Genomic DNA, 11,475 nt, shown 5'->3' on the forward strand with positions numbered 1-11,475 from the left:
CCAGTAAGATGGACCAAGATACACACCACAATACAAGGTCCTTAATCTTAGAGCTGCTACTGGAAGATGTGAACGACAATATCGACAGGCTCGAAGTACAACTGCTACTGAATGATACGAATCAACCAGACAACAGGTTAGAAGAAGTAGAGCCCGACAGGGGGGTGGCACTTCATATATGGAAGTCCGAAATCGAAAGAAAAAGAGTTATATTGAGTGACTGTCAGATAGCAACAGTCTTGTCTCTAGGAGAGGAAGCAAAAGAGACGTCGTTGCCCAAGGAAACGAAGACATTCGCTAAATTTATCTCTATCTTTCTTCAGACGCTAGTTCTCTCTCTCAAGAGCATCATGGGTTTCATCAAAGTCCTGCCTGCGGTCAGTTCTTCCCAGCCTGAGGTTTGCACCCCCTGTAGAGAAGTCTACAGTGAAGTTTTCAAAACACAGTGTTCCCACTTTTATTGCAAGGATTGCTTAATCCGCACGGTCATAAAATCTTTGGAAGATGTATCCTTGTTCCCCCCTCAATGCTGTCACAAGGCAATCAGAGGGTCGGGAATGGAGAAGATGATAGGAACTGCGTTGACCCAAGAACACAAGAAGAGGCAAACTGAGCTCAGCGATCCTGACCGAACCTACTGTTCAGATTCAACATGCTCTCAATATATTCTCCCGGCAACGAAATTTTGGCCAGATTTTACTTTTAAAACGGTTTCTATCTGCAAGTGTGGTGTACGCACGTGCAGGAAGTGCAAGAAGAGTGCTCATAGGGGCAGGTGTCTATATCAGCTCGACAAGCCATTCGAGAAATTGATGAAGCAAAATAAATGGCAACGGTGTACTGAATGTGGCCATGTGATTGAACTGAACGAGGGCTGTCCTAATATCACGCAAGTGCTTTTGTTAACCCTTTCCAAACCATATGAGTTATCCACGAAGTCTTTTACTGATATCCTGACAGTTGTGTTTGCAAAGCCCAGTGGTGCTACCACTGCGGGAAGAAGTGGAAAACTTGTGACTGTTCGCAAATGGCAAGAAACCCGAGCCAGCAAATTTCGTGAATCCATCCAAGCGAGGCAAAAAACACTGGGTAGATAATGAACTGGAAATGAACCGGGGCTATTCTGGCTGAATTTGCTGGAGAGTAAAGTATTTGGCTTGCTTATATTTGGCTTGGAGGGATATGGGATACTATCTGTCAGATATTTGAACCCACTTAAGGCAGCAAATTGATCATTTATATTGCTAAATAAGTGAGAAACGAGATAAATGACTACATAGATGTGTGACGAAACGGCGATAGACACTTTTCAAGTTTCTATATCTGCAAGGCTAGTAGGTTGATTTGCTGCATACGAACAAAGCAAATAATTTTGGATATCCCCGAGATATGGTGCCAAAAGCAAAGCCTTTGGAAGATCACCAGTAATATGTCGTTTTACTTGTGCTGCGTAGGGGTCATGTTTCCAAGGCATCCACATGGGTATAGTTAGTTACGTAGTATCAACCTCACCACCAACTGTTTGCTTCTTTCCCCTCTTTTGCAGAAGCTCCAAGCTATTTTAAGGATTATATCTCTCTAGCACGTCTTTCACTTAGCAAAGACCCATCTTCATCACATGGACTACAATACGGATCAAGATACCAAGTTTCTAGTCTTACAGCTATTCCTGGTGAATACAAACGAGGAGACCAACACAGTGCAAAAGAGAATACAAACCACCCTAGGACCCACGCTTTATGAGATATCGGAAGAAGGGTCAGCATGAGCAACTTCAACACGGGCCCAGCGATGTCAATGGGCCTAAAAACAGAAAATGATTTAGCCAAGTACGCAAGAAAAAGATCTTCTTCCAAATCCCTTGCTATCGACATTCATAAACTTGGCGACTCACTTGAGAACGCCATCAACTTGGAAGGCTTTCCCAAATCCGAGATTTGGCATGAGTGTGTCTCCTGTCGGGACGAGCAACTCCAAGGCGATATGCACAAAACAAAGTGTTCACACTTCTATTGCAAGGCTTGTTTGATTCGCCTGTTCAGGGATTCTTTGCATGATGAATCCTTGTTTCCCCCTCAATGCTGCCACAAATCAATTGCGGCCTCGGAGAAGATGCTCGGACTCGCATTAGTTCAAAAGCACAAGGAGAAGACAATTGAGCTCAGCGACCCCGATAGGACATACTGCTGCAACCCGAAGTGCGCTGAATATCTCCCACGAAAGATCACGCGGAATGGGATTTGCAAATGCGCGAGCTGTGGAGTACGCACATGCAGGAAGTGTAAAAAGCATGCCCACGAGGGAAAATGTGTGTATAAACTTGATGCACTCCTGGAGGAATTGGCAGAGCGCAAGAAATGGCAACGATGCGCTAAATGCAGTCGTCTCATTGAGCTCAGCACAGGCTGTAATCACATCACGTAAGGATGATTTCTTTTAACATTCGATTATTCTCTTTATCTTTGACAGCGCAGATCTTTGGACTCACATCTATTAGGTGCATTTGCAAGTTCAAATTTTGTTACTTTTGCAGAAAGCCGTGGAAAACATGCAAATGTATCTATGCAGAGGAAGAGAATCTTTACGAGCGACCCTGAACTAGCAAAGTCAAGCGACTGCTCCAGGTTTGTCTTGGGGTGGACCGGATAAGGCACGACTAGTCATCTAGAAGATGGGGATGCAAGGGAAGTGCAGTTGAAATGGAAAGGCCAAGCATGTGGTTTGCAAAGTTGCCCCTGAGTTCAACCGATCTCATTTACTCCTCGAAAAATAGCCTAAATTGCTCAATAACTTACTATTTACTCAATAATGAGAACATTGTTTGAAGTTTGACCAGTTGATAACTTTGGTGCGTAATATCTAAACACTTGAGTAATAGCTACAGGATTGGACACAGAAGCGAGCATCAATTTTCTCAGTTGATATTGATTCCAGTATGACTTTCTGTAAGTACAATACAAATTACTATTTTACAGAATTCAGTGTTATACTCATTATAACTTCACTTAAAAAAGGAAGATTTGGCAAACATGGCCATCATTTTTGATCTTCCACAAACTATTTCCCCTCGCTTTGCAAGAGCATCCAAAATTTATCCATGATATCAATGGACCACAACATGCACTGTGATATGGACCCAGGTCAGAATGAGGACACCGACCGAGCACTAGTACAAATGGGAGAACTCAAGATTGAGATTGGGGGAGGCAGAGCAACCCGGAGGAGCTCGAGGGGCGCAGCCATGTCACTGGAAAGCCACAGAACATCCGTCGTGGGGTAGGCATCTGCGAGTTCTTTACCGTTCGAACTTGCACCGATTGCAAAAAGGAGGGATACAGAAGTGATTGCACCTACGTAAATGCCAATAACCACAGCGGTGCTCAGGATGAGAAAGTCAATGATGATTTGTTGGAAAAACTTGCAAAGAAGAAGTGGCAACGATGTTCAAATTGCTCTAGAATCATAGAGTGTGTCTCTGGCTGTCAGCGCATATCGTAGGCTGAATATTGTCCCCATAAACTTCAATAAAGGCTGACCATCTTGGTGTTCATGTGGAATGAGCATCTGTTATAAATGTGGGAAAAAGTTAGGGACCTGTGGATGTGCTTATCGCAGTCTAGCAAGACTTTACCCAAGAGTTGGATGAAATTTCGAAGACTATCTTCTCAAGAGCAACCGAAATTTGACATGAATAGTTATGAGTACGGGATATTGAACATTGTGGTTTCATTTGTTTGCCCTGGATATGTGTTGATGGATTGGGCTTAGACGGTTTACATCTGTGTCCAATGAGGTCCATGACAATTCTAATAGCCAAGATAAACAACCAAACAGTATACCGGTTCCAATTCAAGCTCCGATAAACGTGGTACGGGTGGAATTCTCAAAAGACATTTGCCTTCTCTTGGGGATTTTTTGAGAGCCGAAGGAGATCATAGACCGAATCAAGTATATATGTTATGTGACGTCTGAGACTAGTTACATATTGTATATGGTATTTACTGGGGTATAAGACCGCGAATTTCCTCCTTGGATAGAGTCTTCAAGCCAAACAAATCGTTAGAGACCTTCTCAGAATCGAAAAGAGAGCCATGTCCTTCACCGAAGATACTCCGCAAAATAAATTTCCCAGCAAAGATTCCCGGGTTAGGCGCCGGCTTAGCCAATTCGGCATAGGCCTCCTGTTCCAGGTCTGTGGTGGAAACAATCTTCGTCTCAACGTTTTTGCCGGACAACTCCAACAGCTCATTCTGTGTGACCCTAGCCTCATTGATATAAACCGTGGAGTTCTTAGTGGCTTCAAGGTTGTTAATGATTCCAACAACTCCCTTGCCAATGCCACTGAGAGTTGTGGAACTAAAAGGGCGATCACCGCCATCATATAGTACAGCTGGACCAGCAAGATTGAGCACAAAGCCCTTCTCAAGACCCCAGTCGAGGAAGGGGCCAGTAATGAGCAGCGAGTAGCTGAGGTCGGATTTCTGAGCGACGTTCTTGAGATGTTCCTGAACGCTAACCTTATCGCCAAAGACAGGCGATTTGGAAACGAGGGGATTCGTAGTGTCGCAGCCGTATTCTGAAGGGATGAACCGCTTTACGCCAGTTGCCACTGCTGCATCAACCAAGCGTAGGTGAGTGGACTTGGGAGCTGCGCCGACGTTTAGAGTGTTGACTACAACATCTTGGCCGGACAGAGCGGCCTTGAGCGAGTCGAGGGACTCATAGTCGACCTCTGCGACATGGGCACGGGAGTCAAAGGTTTTGTTATTGCCTTGTCTAGTGAGGACAGTCACGTCAAAGCCTGCGGTAAGCAGCTCTGTGAGCACAGCAGGACCGAGATTTCCGCTAGCCTAGGAATATTGTTAGTGAATGGAAAATTATGAGGGACATTGGACTAGCATACTCCGACAAGGGCAACCTTGATGCTCGTCATATTGAAGTTAAGATGTAAATCCCTGAAGTGAATACCAGAGTTGGTTTTGCGATGAGAGATAATTGTCGGGCTGGATAAAGTATTTAGAGCAGTGAAAATATTATAATTGTTGGATGTCTATTTCGAAGCCAGGTAGAGGGATCGCTTATATATATCCTCGTTATGATGCCATCGATGGATGGCATATTCGCAATACTGGTGTATATTAGGTGATTATAGAGCCATTGTGCTATGGATCTAGGTGTCTAGGATTGATTACAGAGCCATTGTACCGTGGATGTAGGTGTTTAGGATTGATTTCAAAGGCATGCTATTGAGGCGGAATTAAGGCCGTGCTTATGTGAGGTAAATCATCGGCTGATCAATCATCTACCTTGGGATATTTCGGAAGTTGGCCGGGGCTGTGGACTTAGCTGTGAACATATGTTGGAAGCTGGGTTCTGCTGTGTTAATCAAATTTTTCATTTAAAAATATCTCGAATAGTTTGACTTGACAATAACTAATTGGTCTCAATCCTCGAATCCCACACCTAGAATAGGTAATCTCCTTGGCTGAATTATTCAACCCTTTCACAGCTCTTTGCACCTCCTCAATTAGAACCTATGCATTCGACAACCCCTGCAGGCTTGGACTCCACAGTTCCTGCATTCGAGAATGAAATCAGGCATCCAGTCACCACATTCCTCACATTCGGCAGAGATATTGAGCTTTTTCCAACCTACATCGTGATCGCAATCATGCCGGGCGATTAGGAATTGAGCTGCTTGCTCAACAGCCTGCGGCGCAGGGTGAGTGGGCTGGTTCCGAGCCGCAATCAGCTCCGCTCGCTCTTGGAGCCTGGCCTCGTCCCAGTGGGCGCATTCACATTGCTTCCAGGGTATAGCACACACATAACAGAATTCATGCTGGAAACGGCATCTAGACAAATGATTGTGTATTAGCAGAAGTGACCGTAAAGTCAAGGAGATTTCATGTCGACGAGAAATTCCTTACGTTATATGATTGCAGCCGCTACGAAGCTCAACGAGATGACTACAATTCGAGCATCTTTGCCACCCTTCTACTCTTGCAAGCTCTAGGACCTCTGCCCGATCATCAACACATTCTCCCTGGTGAGTGATCTTCTTGCAAAGGGTACATGTTTGGTGGTTGCACGATCTGCAATTTCCGATTGTGCCATGGACATAAGTTGGTAGAATGTATCGAGAGCAAGCAGATTCCGAGCAATAAGTACGAAACTGATCTCCGTATTCAATCGATTTTTCCTCGAATCTTGCCCATAGCGCATCATCAATGAAGCCACGCGCAGATTCTAGTGGCAAAGGTAAACGACAACAACGAGGAGGAAACAAGCTTTCATCGGCCAGGGAATTTTGGAGAAGGCGGATGACACATTCTTGGCAATATACATGTAAGCAGCTATTTTCAAACATGTTGGACCCGGGATCACTGTCCGAGTATGCGACGTACTCCCGCAAGACACCAGAAGGAGGTACTGTCGCAGTAGCTGTGACATTCGCTCGCTGTCGGACTTGTACCTGAGCATCTGGGTTAGGAATAAAGTCTTGCGTTGGAGGATGTGCTTGCATTGGAGGTGCGCAAGCTGCTAGAGCACCATTTATCTCACGATTTCGAATACCTCGAAGAATTGCGGCCTGACTGAAACGTGATTGTCTCGATATCTGGATCGCTTCTCGACGGTCCTGTTGGGTTCTTCTTCGCACTCGAAGCTCAGATCTCCATTGCAGAAGAGCACAATCGTGATCATCAATTCGCACTCTTCTATAATTTCCATTGCGGGCTGGTGACCTCAAAAGCTCTTCAACATCTTGCAGTGCAGTCTGTAAAACAAAATCTGCTGTTTCAAGGTCCGTTGCGTCGAGATCCATGGTGAAACTGTTTCATCTCAGAAATATAGAGAGGAGACGCCGTTCTTTGTTTTGTAGGTCAAGAAGAATGCCCAGTCGGATGTCGGATGTAACGCGAGATTTGCACCCCAAGGCTGAATGACCAAGAAAAGGGTATATACAGTTTGAGACAGATGGCGAATAGGCAGTCACACAGCTTGATGCACAAAAGAGATTTAGAACCGAGATATAGGTTGAAAGAGGCGATTAAGATGAAAGACGAAAGATGAAACAAAGTAGAAAGCTTAGGATTGAAGACAGGGGAAGAAACAACTCTCGAGGGAAAGAAGAAAACAGTCAGAAAGGGAACGTACCCAGGTGAGCCACGAGAAGAAAATGGAAGTCATCAAGACAGTGATCTCCAGGCCCATGTGAAGGAAGCCCGAAAAATAAAATAAAATAAAACATATTCTAGCGGTATGTAAAATTTTGAAGCTATTGAGAACACTTTTTTTTGAGTCAACAAAGTTGTTGGCATTCTTCTTTTGCAATTCCTTGCACTTGGTCACGATCAATAAACTGCAAGTGGATAATGTACTTAGATACAAAATAACTTGCGTACTATTATAATATCCTAGACATCCCAGTTCAATATTCAAGTGTTTGTTTAATTGCGTCGTAGATCCCTAGAGTAAGACCATCGGTTAGTGACAATGGGAACGAAATAAAGGGTATTGGGTACTCACTTGCGACATCTGGCAGAATGAATTGTTCGTAGCTCAGCCCAGTATGTGTGCTCCACCCAGCAACTCGCTTGACGGGGGCTTCAAGACGTAAGAATGCACTCTCCTGTATCGTGGATGCAACCTCTGCACCCACGCCATAGTTGACCATACTTTCATGTACGACAATGGCTCGACCAGTCTTCTTGACACTGTTGATGACAGTTTGTCGATCCCAGGGATATATGGTTCGTAGATCAATAAGCTCCACATTGACACCTGGCATGGTCTTCTCAATGGCGGAGATAGCAGAAGAACACAAGTAAAGAGGCTGTCCATATGAAATGATGGTCAAGTCCTTGCCAGGCTTGATGACCTCCGCTTTACTCAGCGGAATAGTATAATATTCATTGGGGACATATTCCACGGCTGCACGGTAGAGGATCTTGGGCTCCATAAAAAGCACCGGATCATTGTGCTCGAAGATAGAAGACAGAAGAAGTCCTTTTGCTTGAGCAGGGGACCGTGGCATGACTACTCGCAACCCCGGAATATGTGCGAAGAGAGACTCTGGGGATTGAGAGTGGTACCTATTTGAGTCAATTAGCATACCAATTTGCTTGGCACTCGGATACACCATAACGTACAGAGCACCGTGTCCAACCGCACCGCACGGCATGCGGATGACGAGACCCCCAACATTAATGCCTGATCCACCCTCTCGATACCGAAACTTGGCCGCCTCATTCACAATCTGATCGAACGCTGGAAATACATAGTCGGCGAATTGGATCTCGGCTATAGGCTTCATCCCTTCCGCTGCCGCCCCAATTGCAAAACCCGCAATACCTTGTTCTGTCAAGGGGGTGTTAAACACTCGATCCGACCCAAATTCTGTTTGAAGATCCATCGAGCATCGGAAAACACCTCCAAATCCAACATCCTCGCCAAACACGATAGTTCGATCGGATTTGGATAGTGCTGTCCGCATTGCTGAGTTGATCGCTTGGTAGAGGTTGAGTCGTTTACTCGTGGCACCTGCCGGGTACTCTGATGTACTTGACAAGGAGGCTGCAGTGTGGTGTAGAATTGGAGTGGTTTTGTAGTCAATAGGTAAGTTCAGCTTCGCTGCCGGAGTAGGAGCTCCAGAGTAGAACCGCCGAGGAGCTTGGGCGAGAGACCGCAAAGAATTTCGTGAGGAAGCCATCTCTGGCTAGAATTGTGAGATATGAAAAAAATCTAAATACATAGAGTTTCTTTTCCGTAGGGATGATTGCCTTATAAATTTACTCCTTGTTCATTGTCCGGGGCATTGCGCGGGGAAACCGCCGCGGATAGCCGAGATAATGCAAATTGTGCAAACTAGCCAAACTAGTCAAACTATAGATATGACGAAGTTGTGATGGACCTGGGCACCACAGTGATTAAGGGAAATATTATATGCGCTATAGAATCCATATGTACCAGATAATGGCTGGCACTCGAGACCTTTCTGGTTCCTCACTGAGCACCCCGATCCACTCCTGATCATCATCTGAGCGCCATGATTGGCTCACTGAGTGCTCACTGAGTGTAGGGATGAGCGGCCTGAGTAAAGTACATCAACGTTATTAATATATTACTAGCATGGTTGATACTAGGCTTCTGGAAGCCCAAAGTTGGGCATATTTATTCAAAGATTACGGGCTGTAGGCAAAAAGAAATAAGCCCATTTTGCCCCACTTTAATGGGCCGAGTTTGGGCTTTGCTTCATCCTAGATAGGTATACTACTTGAGGGCGTGAATACCGAACATGCATCCGTGGCAGTTCGAGAGGTGGACTGAACCATACCAACGAAGTATTTACAGGTCAGCATAGGGGGCTAATCACTCGCAATGAAGTGTAAACTACCCGGGCAAGGGGAGAGAGAGATCAAGATCTGTTGGATCTACCTACTGCCATGAAGCTCTCTTTATAGCTTCATGGGACAAAGAGAGATCTGACTAACTAGAGGTAAGCAAGCAAAGTAGAACCTCGCCGCCTTGCTGCCTAGATACCATATGCATTAACTCGGAGGAATGAGGAGATCTAAGTCCGAACAGAAATTGCTTCAGTACAACGAGTACAGGTTTTTGTAGTTTAGCCCCACCTGCGTTCTGATCTGCAGGGATCGGACCGTCGGATGTATGCGGAAAGAGATCCCTGAATCCATCTTTATATTGAGACATCAATTCCATGCCCTTTCGCAAAATACCGCTTAGGACACGTCTCCACAGTTTCGTGTCTTCCAATTCATTCAAAAAGAAGAGAGGATCCAAGTTGGGCAATAGAGGCTAGGCTGTGGTCATGAAGCTGCTCTATTGACTGACATTCAGGTCTTTTTTTCAGATTCGAGCCAACCAAATGGAGAAGAATTCCAGGTGCTTGTAAATTCCGTAGTGACTTCTTGGCAAAGCTTATAAGGCGATGTAACCTCGACAATGCACTAGGAGCACTTGGTCGTGGTTTGAAATTATAGCCAACTTTGACCGGTTGATCGATGCATGCAAAAGTAGATTTTTATCTACAAGAGGGGCGCTCTAGGCAGCCACAAATATGAGAATTCGGCTTCGTTCGTGCCTCCATATAATTCTACTCAATGTGTGTGCGCTAAAATTTCGCCCAGAAGAAGTGGGCCCATGTGTTTAGTTCACTGTCGGCGGCGTATACTGCGTGAACCTAGATAGAGACTATCGAGAGCTAGAGAGCTGTAGTGAGACATGTTTAATCTAAATATCTGACCGCGAGCCTCCTACACACTACTATCTACAATTAAGCTTCTAGTCACTGACACTAAACTACTAGTTATAAACAGGACCTATAATGGCTTACGTTTCCTTCTGTTAATTCCTGTCTGTTCTTTCTCATTCACATTTGCCCATCACAATCTCAATCGATGGACTCTAGTGCACTCGTTGCTCGCCTTGCGATTATTGGAATTCTGTTCTCCTCCATCTGCTGGCTCTATGCGGTTTCTAGAGGCGTCGATCCTGACATTAAACATATTCTATGGGCTCACGCTAGCTTAGCCATCTACCCCGCCTTCGTCTACCGATGGCCAGCTCGTCGAAGGTCAGCGACTGCCTGATGGATGGCATGCCTTGCACCTAGACGGGAGCGAAGCCTTCAACCTCGCAACTCTAGAAGCAATCACCCCTGGTGTGAACAGCACCAGCACCACCCTAGCTGTCCGTGAGCCAATTAATATCTGCGAGTCTGGTATCTCCAAGCTGGCACAATGTGCCACGGTCGGTAGTTTTGTGTACAACAATAACGGCTGCTATTGTGGGCGTCGTTTGGGCCCAGAGCAAGCAGAAAACCTGCGCCAAGATCAGCGGTAACCTCAATGGCTGGAAGTATGTGTACTATGCTACTGGGTGCAACTGCGACACGACCGCCCAGAAGGAGACCATCCACGGTGCGCTCTACCACTATTTATCGAGTGTTGAGAAGAACAAAGTGTGCGGCACGCAGTGTTTGTCGATAGACCATGGAGGCACCTATGAAGGCTACATGAAGTTGAGGAAGGCAGAGTGGCTTGACGCCAATGGCTACTATAACCCACTTTGTCAGTTGTGCTTCGGGTGGGAACAACAGCTTCAAATAGCGGTTTCGCGTGAGATGCAGGGGAGGCTATAGAAGGCTCTGGGGTGGTTGTATTTGTTTTAGGTGGATAAAAAATTGAATTGGGGTTGAGTGTGGTCGGTTCAAGTGCTATCGGGGTCTTGTCTTCCCTACCCTAGCCTGCTCCTCCTAGTATACCCGATACTCCCGAGGGGTTTATAGGGTTTATATTAGAGCAAGCGGCTTAGCGATCACATAGTAGATTTCCATTATGGCTAGCAGCTAGTACTATCTAATAGAAACCATACGATCTTTGGCCTGCGACAGATTATAAAGCAGCGAAAGACTGAATTCTTAGATTGTGAGATTGCAACAATAAAAAATAGTTC

At 45.5% G+C, this 11,475-nt stretch overlaps 5 protein-coding genes across 5 annotated transcripts; 2 read left to right on the forward strand and 3 right to left on the reverse strand.

Moving 5' to 3' along the window:
- Window positions 1-1,764: 1,764 nt before the first annotated feature.
- N7447_001590 (BRcat and Rcat domain-containing protein) lies at window positions 1,765-3,498 on the forward strand (the record flags this gene model as incomplete). Its single annotated transcript, XM_057225866.1, has 3 exons — window positions 1,765-2,420; window positions 2,475-2,556; window positions 3,262-3,498. The coding sequence occupies 3 exons, from the start codon at window positions 1,765-1,767 to the stop codon at window positions 3,496-3,498; spliced, it is 975 nt and encodes a 324-aa protein (XP_057089882.1).
- A 500-nt stretch (window positions 3,499-3,998) lies between these two features.
- Window positions 3,999-4,933, reverse strand: N7447_001591 (aromatic alcohol reductase; the record flags this gene model as incomplete). Its single annotated transcript, XM_057225867.1, has 2 exons — window positions 3,999-4,850; window positions 4,904-4,933. The coding sequence occupies 2 exons, from the start codon at window positions 4,931-4,933 to the stop codon at window positions 3,999-4,001; spliced, it is 882 nt and encodes a 293-aa protein (XP_057089883.1).
- A 639-nt stretch (window positions 4,934-5,572) lies between these two features.
- Window positions 5,573-6,823, reverse strand: N7447_001592 (Rcat domain-containing protein; the record flags this gene model as incomplete). The annotated part of the gene is made up of 2 exons (XM_057225868.1): window positions 5,573-5,852; window positions 5,928-6,823. Coding segments are annotated over 2 exons (1,176 nt in total), but the record flags the coding sequence as incomplete, so codon positions are not given.
- A 606-nt stretch (window positions 6,824-7,429) lies between these two features.
- On the reverse strand, window positions 7,430-8,710 carry N7447_001593 (Transketolase C-terminal/Pyruvate-ferredoxin oxidoreductase domain II; the record flags this gene model as incomplete). The annotated part of the gene is made up of 3 exons (XM_057225869.1): window positions 7,430-7,467; window positions 7,528-8,093; window positions 8,151-8,710. 3 exons carry the CDS (start codon window positions 8,708-8,710, stop codon window positions 7,430-7,432), a joined length of 1,164 nt encoding a protein of 387 aa, XP_057089885.1.
- A 1,708-nt stretch (window positions 8,711-10,418) lies between these two features.
- N7447_001594 (uncharacterized protein) lies at window positions 10,419-11,161 on the forward strand (the record flags this gene model as incomplete). The annotated part of the gene is made up of 3 exons (XM_057225870.1): window positions 10,419-10,493; window positions 10,552-10,714; window positions 10,779-11,161. 3 exons carry the CDS (start codon window positions 10,419-10,421, stop codon window positions 11,159-11,161), a joined length of 621 nt encoding a protein of 206 aa, XP_057089886.1.
- Window positions 11,162-11,475: the final 314 nt, after the last annotated feature.

This window comes from Penicillium robsamsonii, assembly GCF_028829455.1.
Source record: "Penicillium robsamsonii strain IBT 29466 chromosome Unknown utg000001l_segment0_segment0, whole genome shotgun sequence".
Taxonomy (NCBI): Eukaryota; Fungi; Ascomycota; class Eurotiomycetes; order Eurotiales; family Aspergillaceae; genus Penicillium; species Penicillium robsamsonii.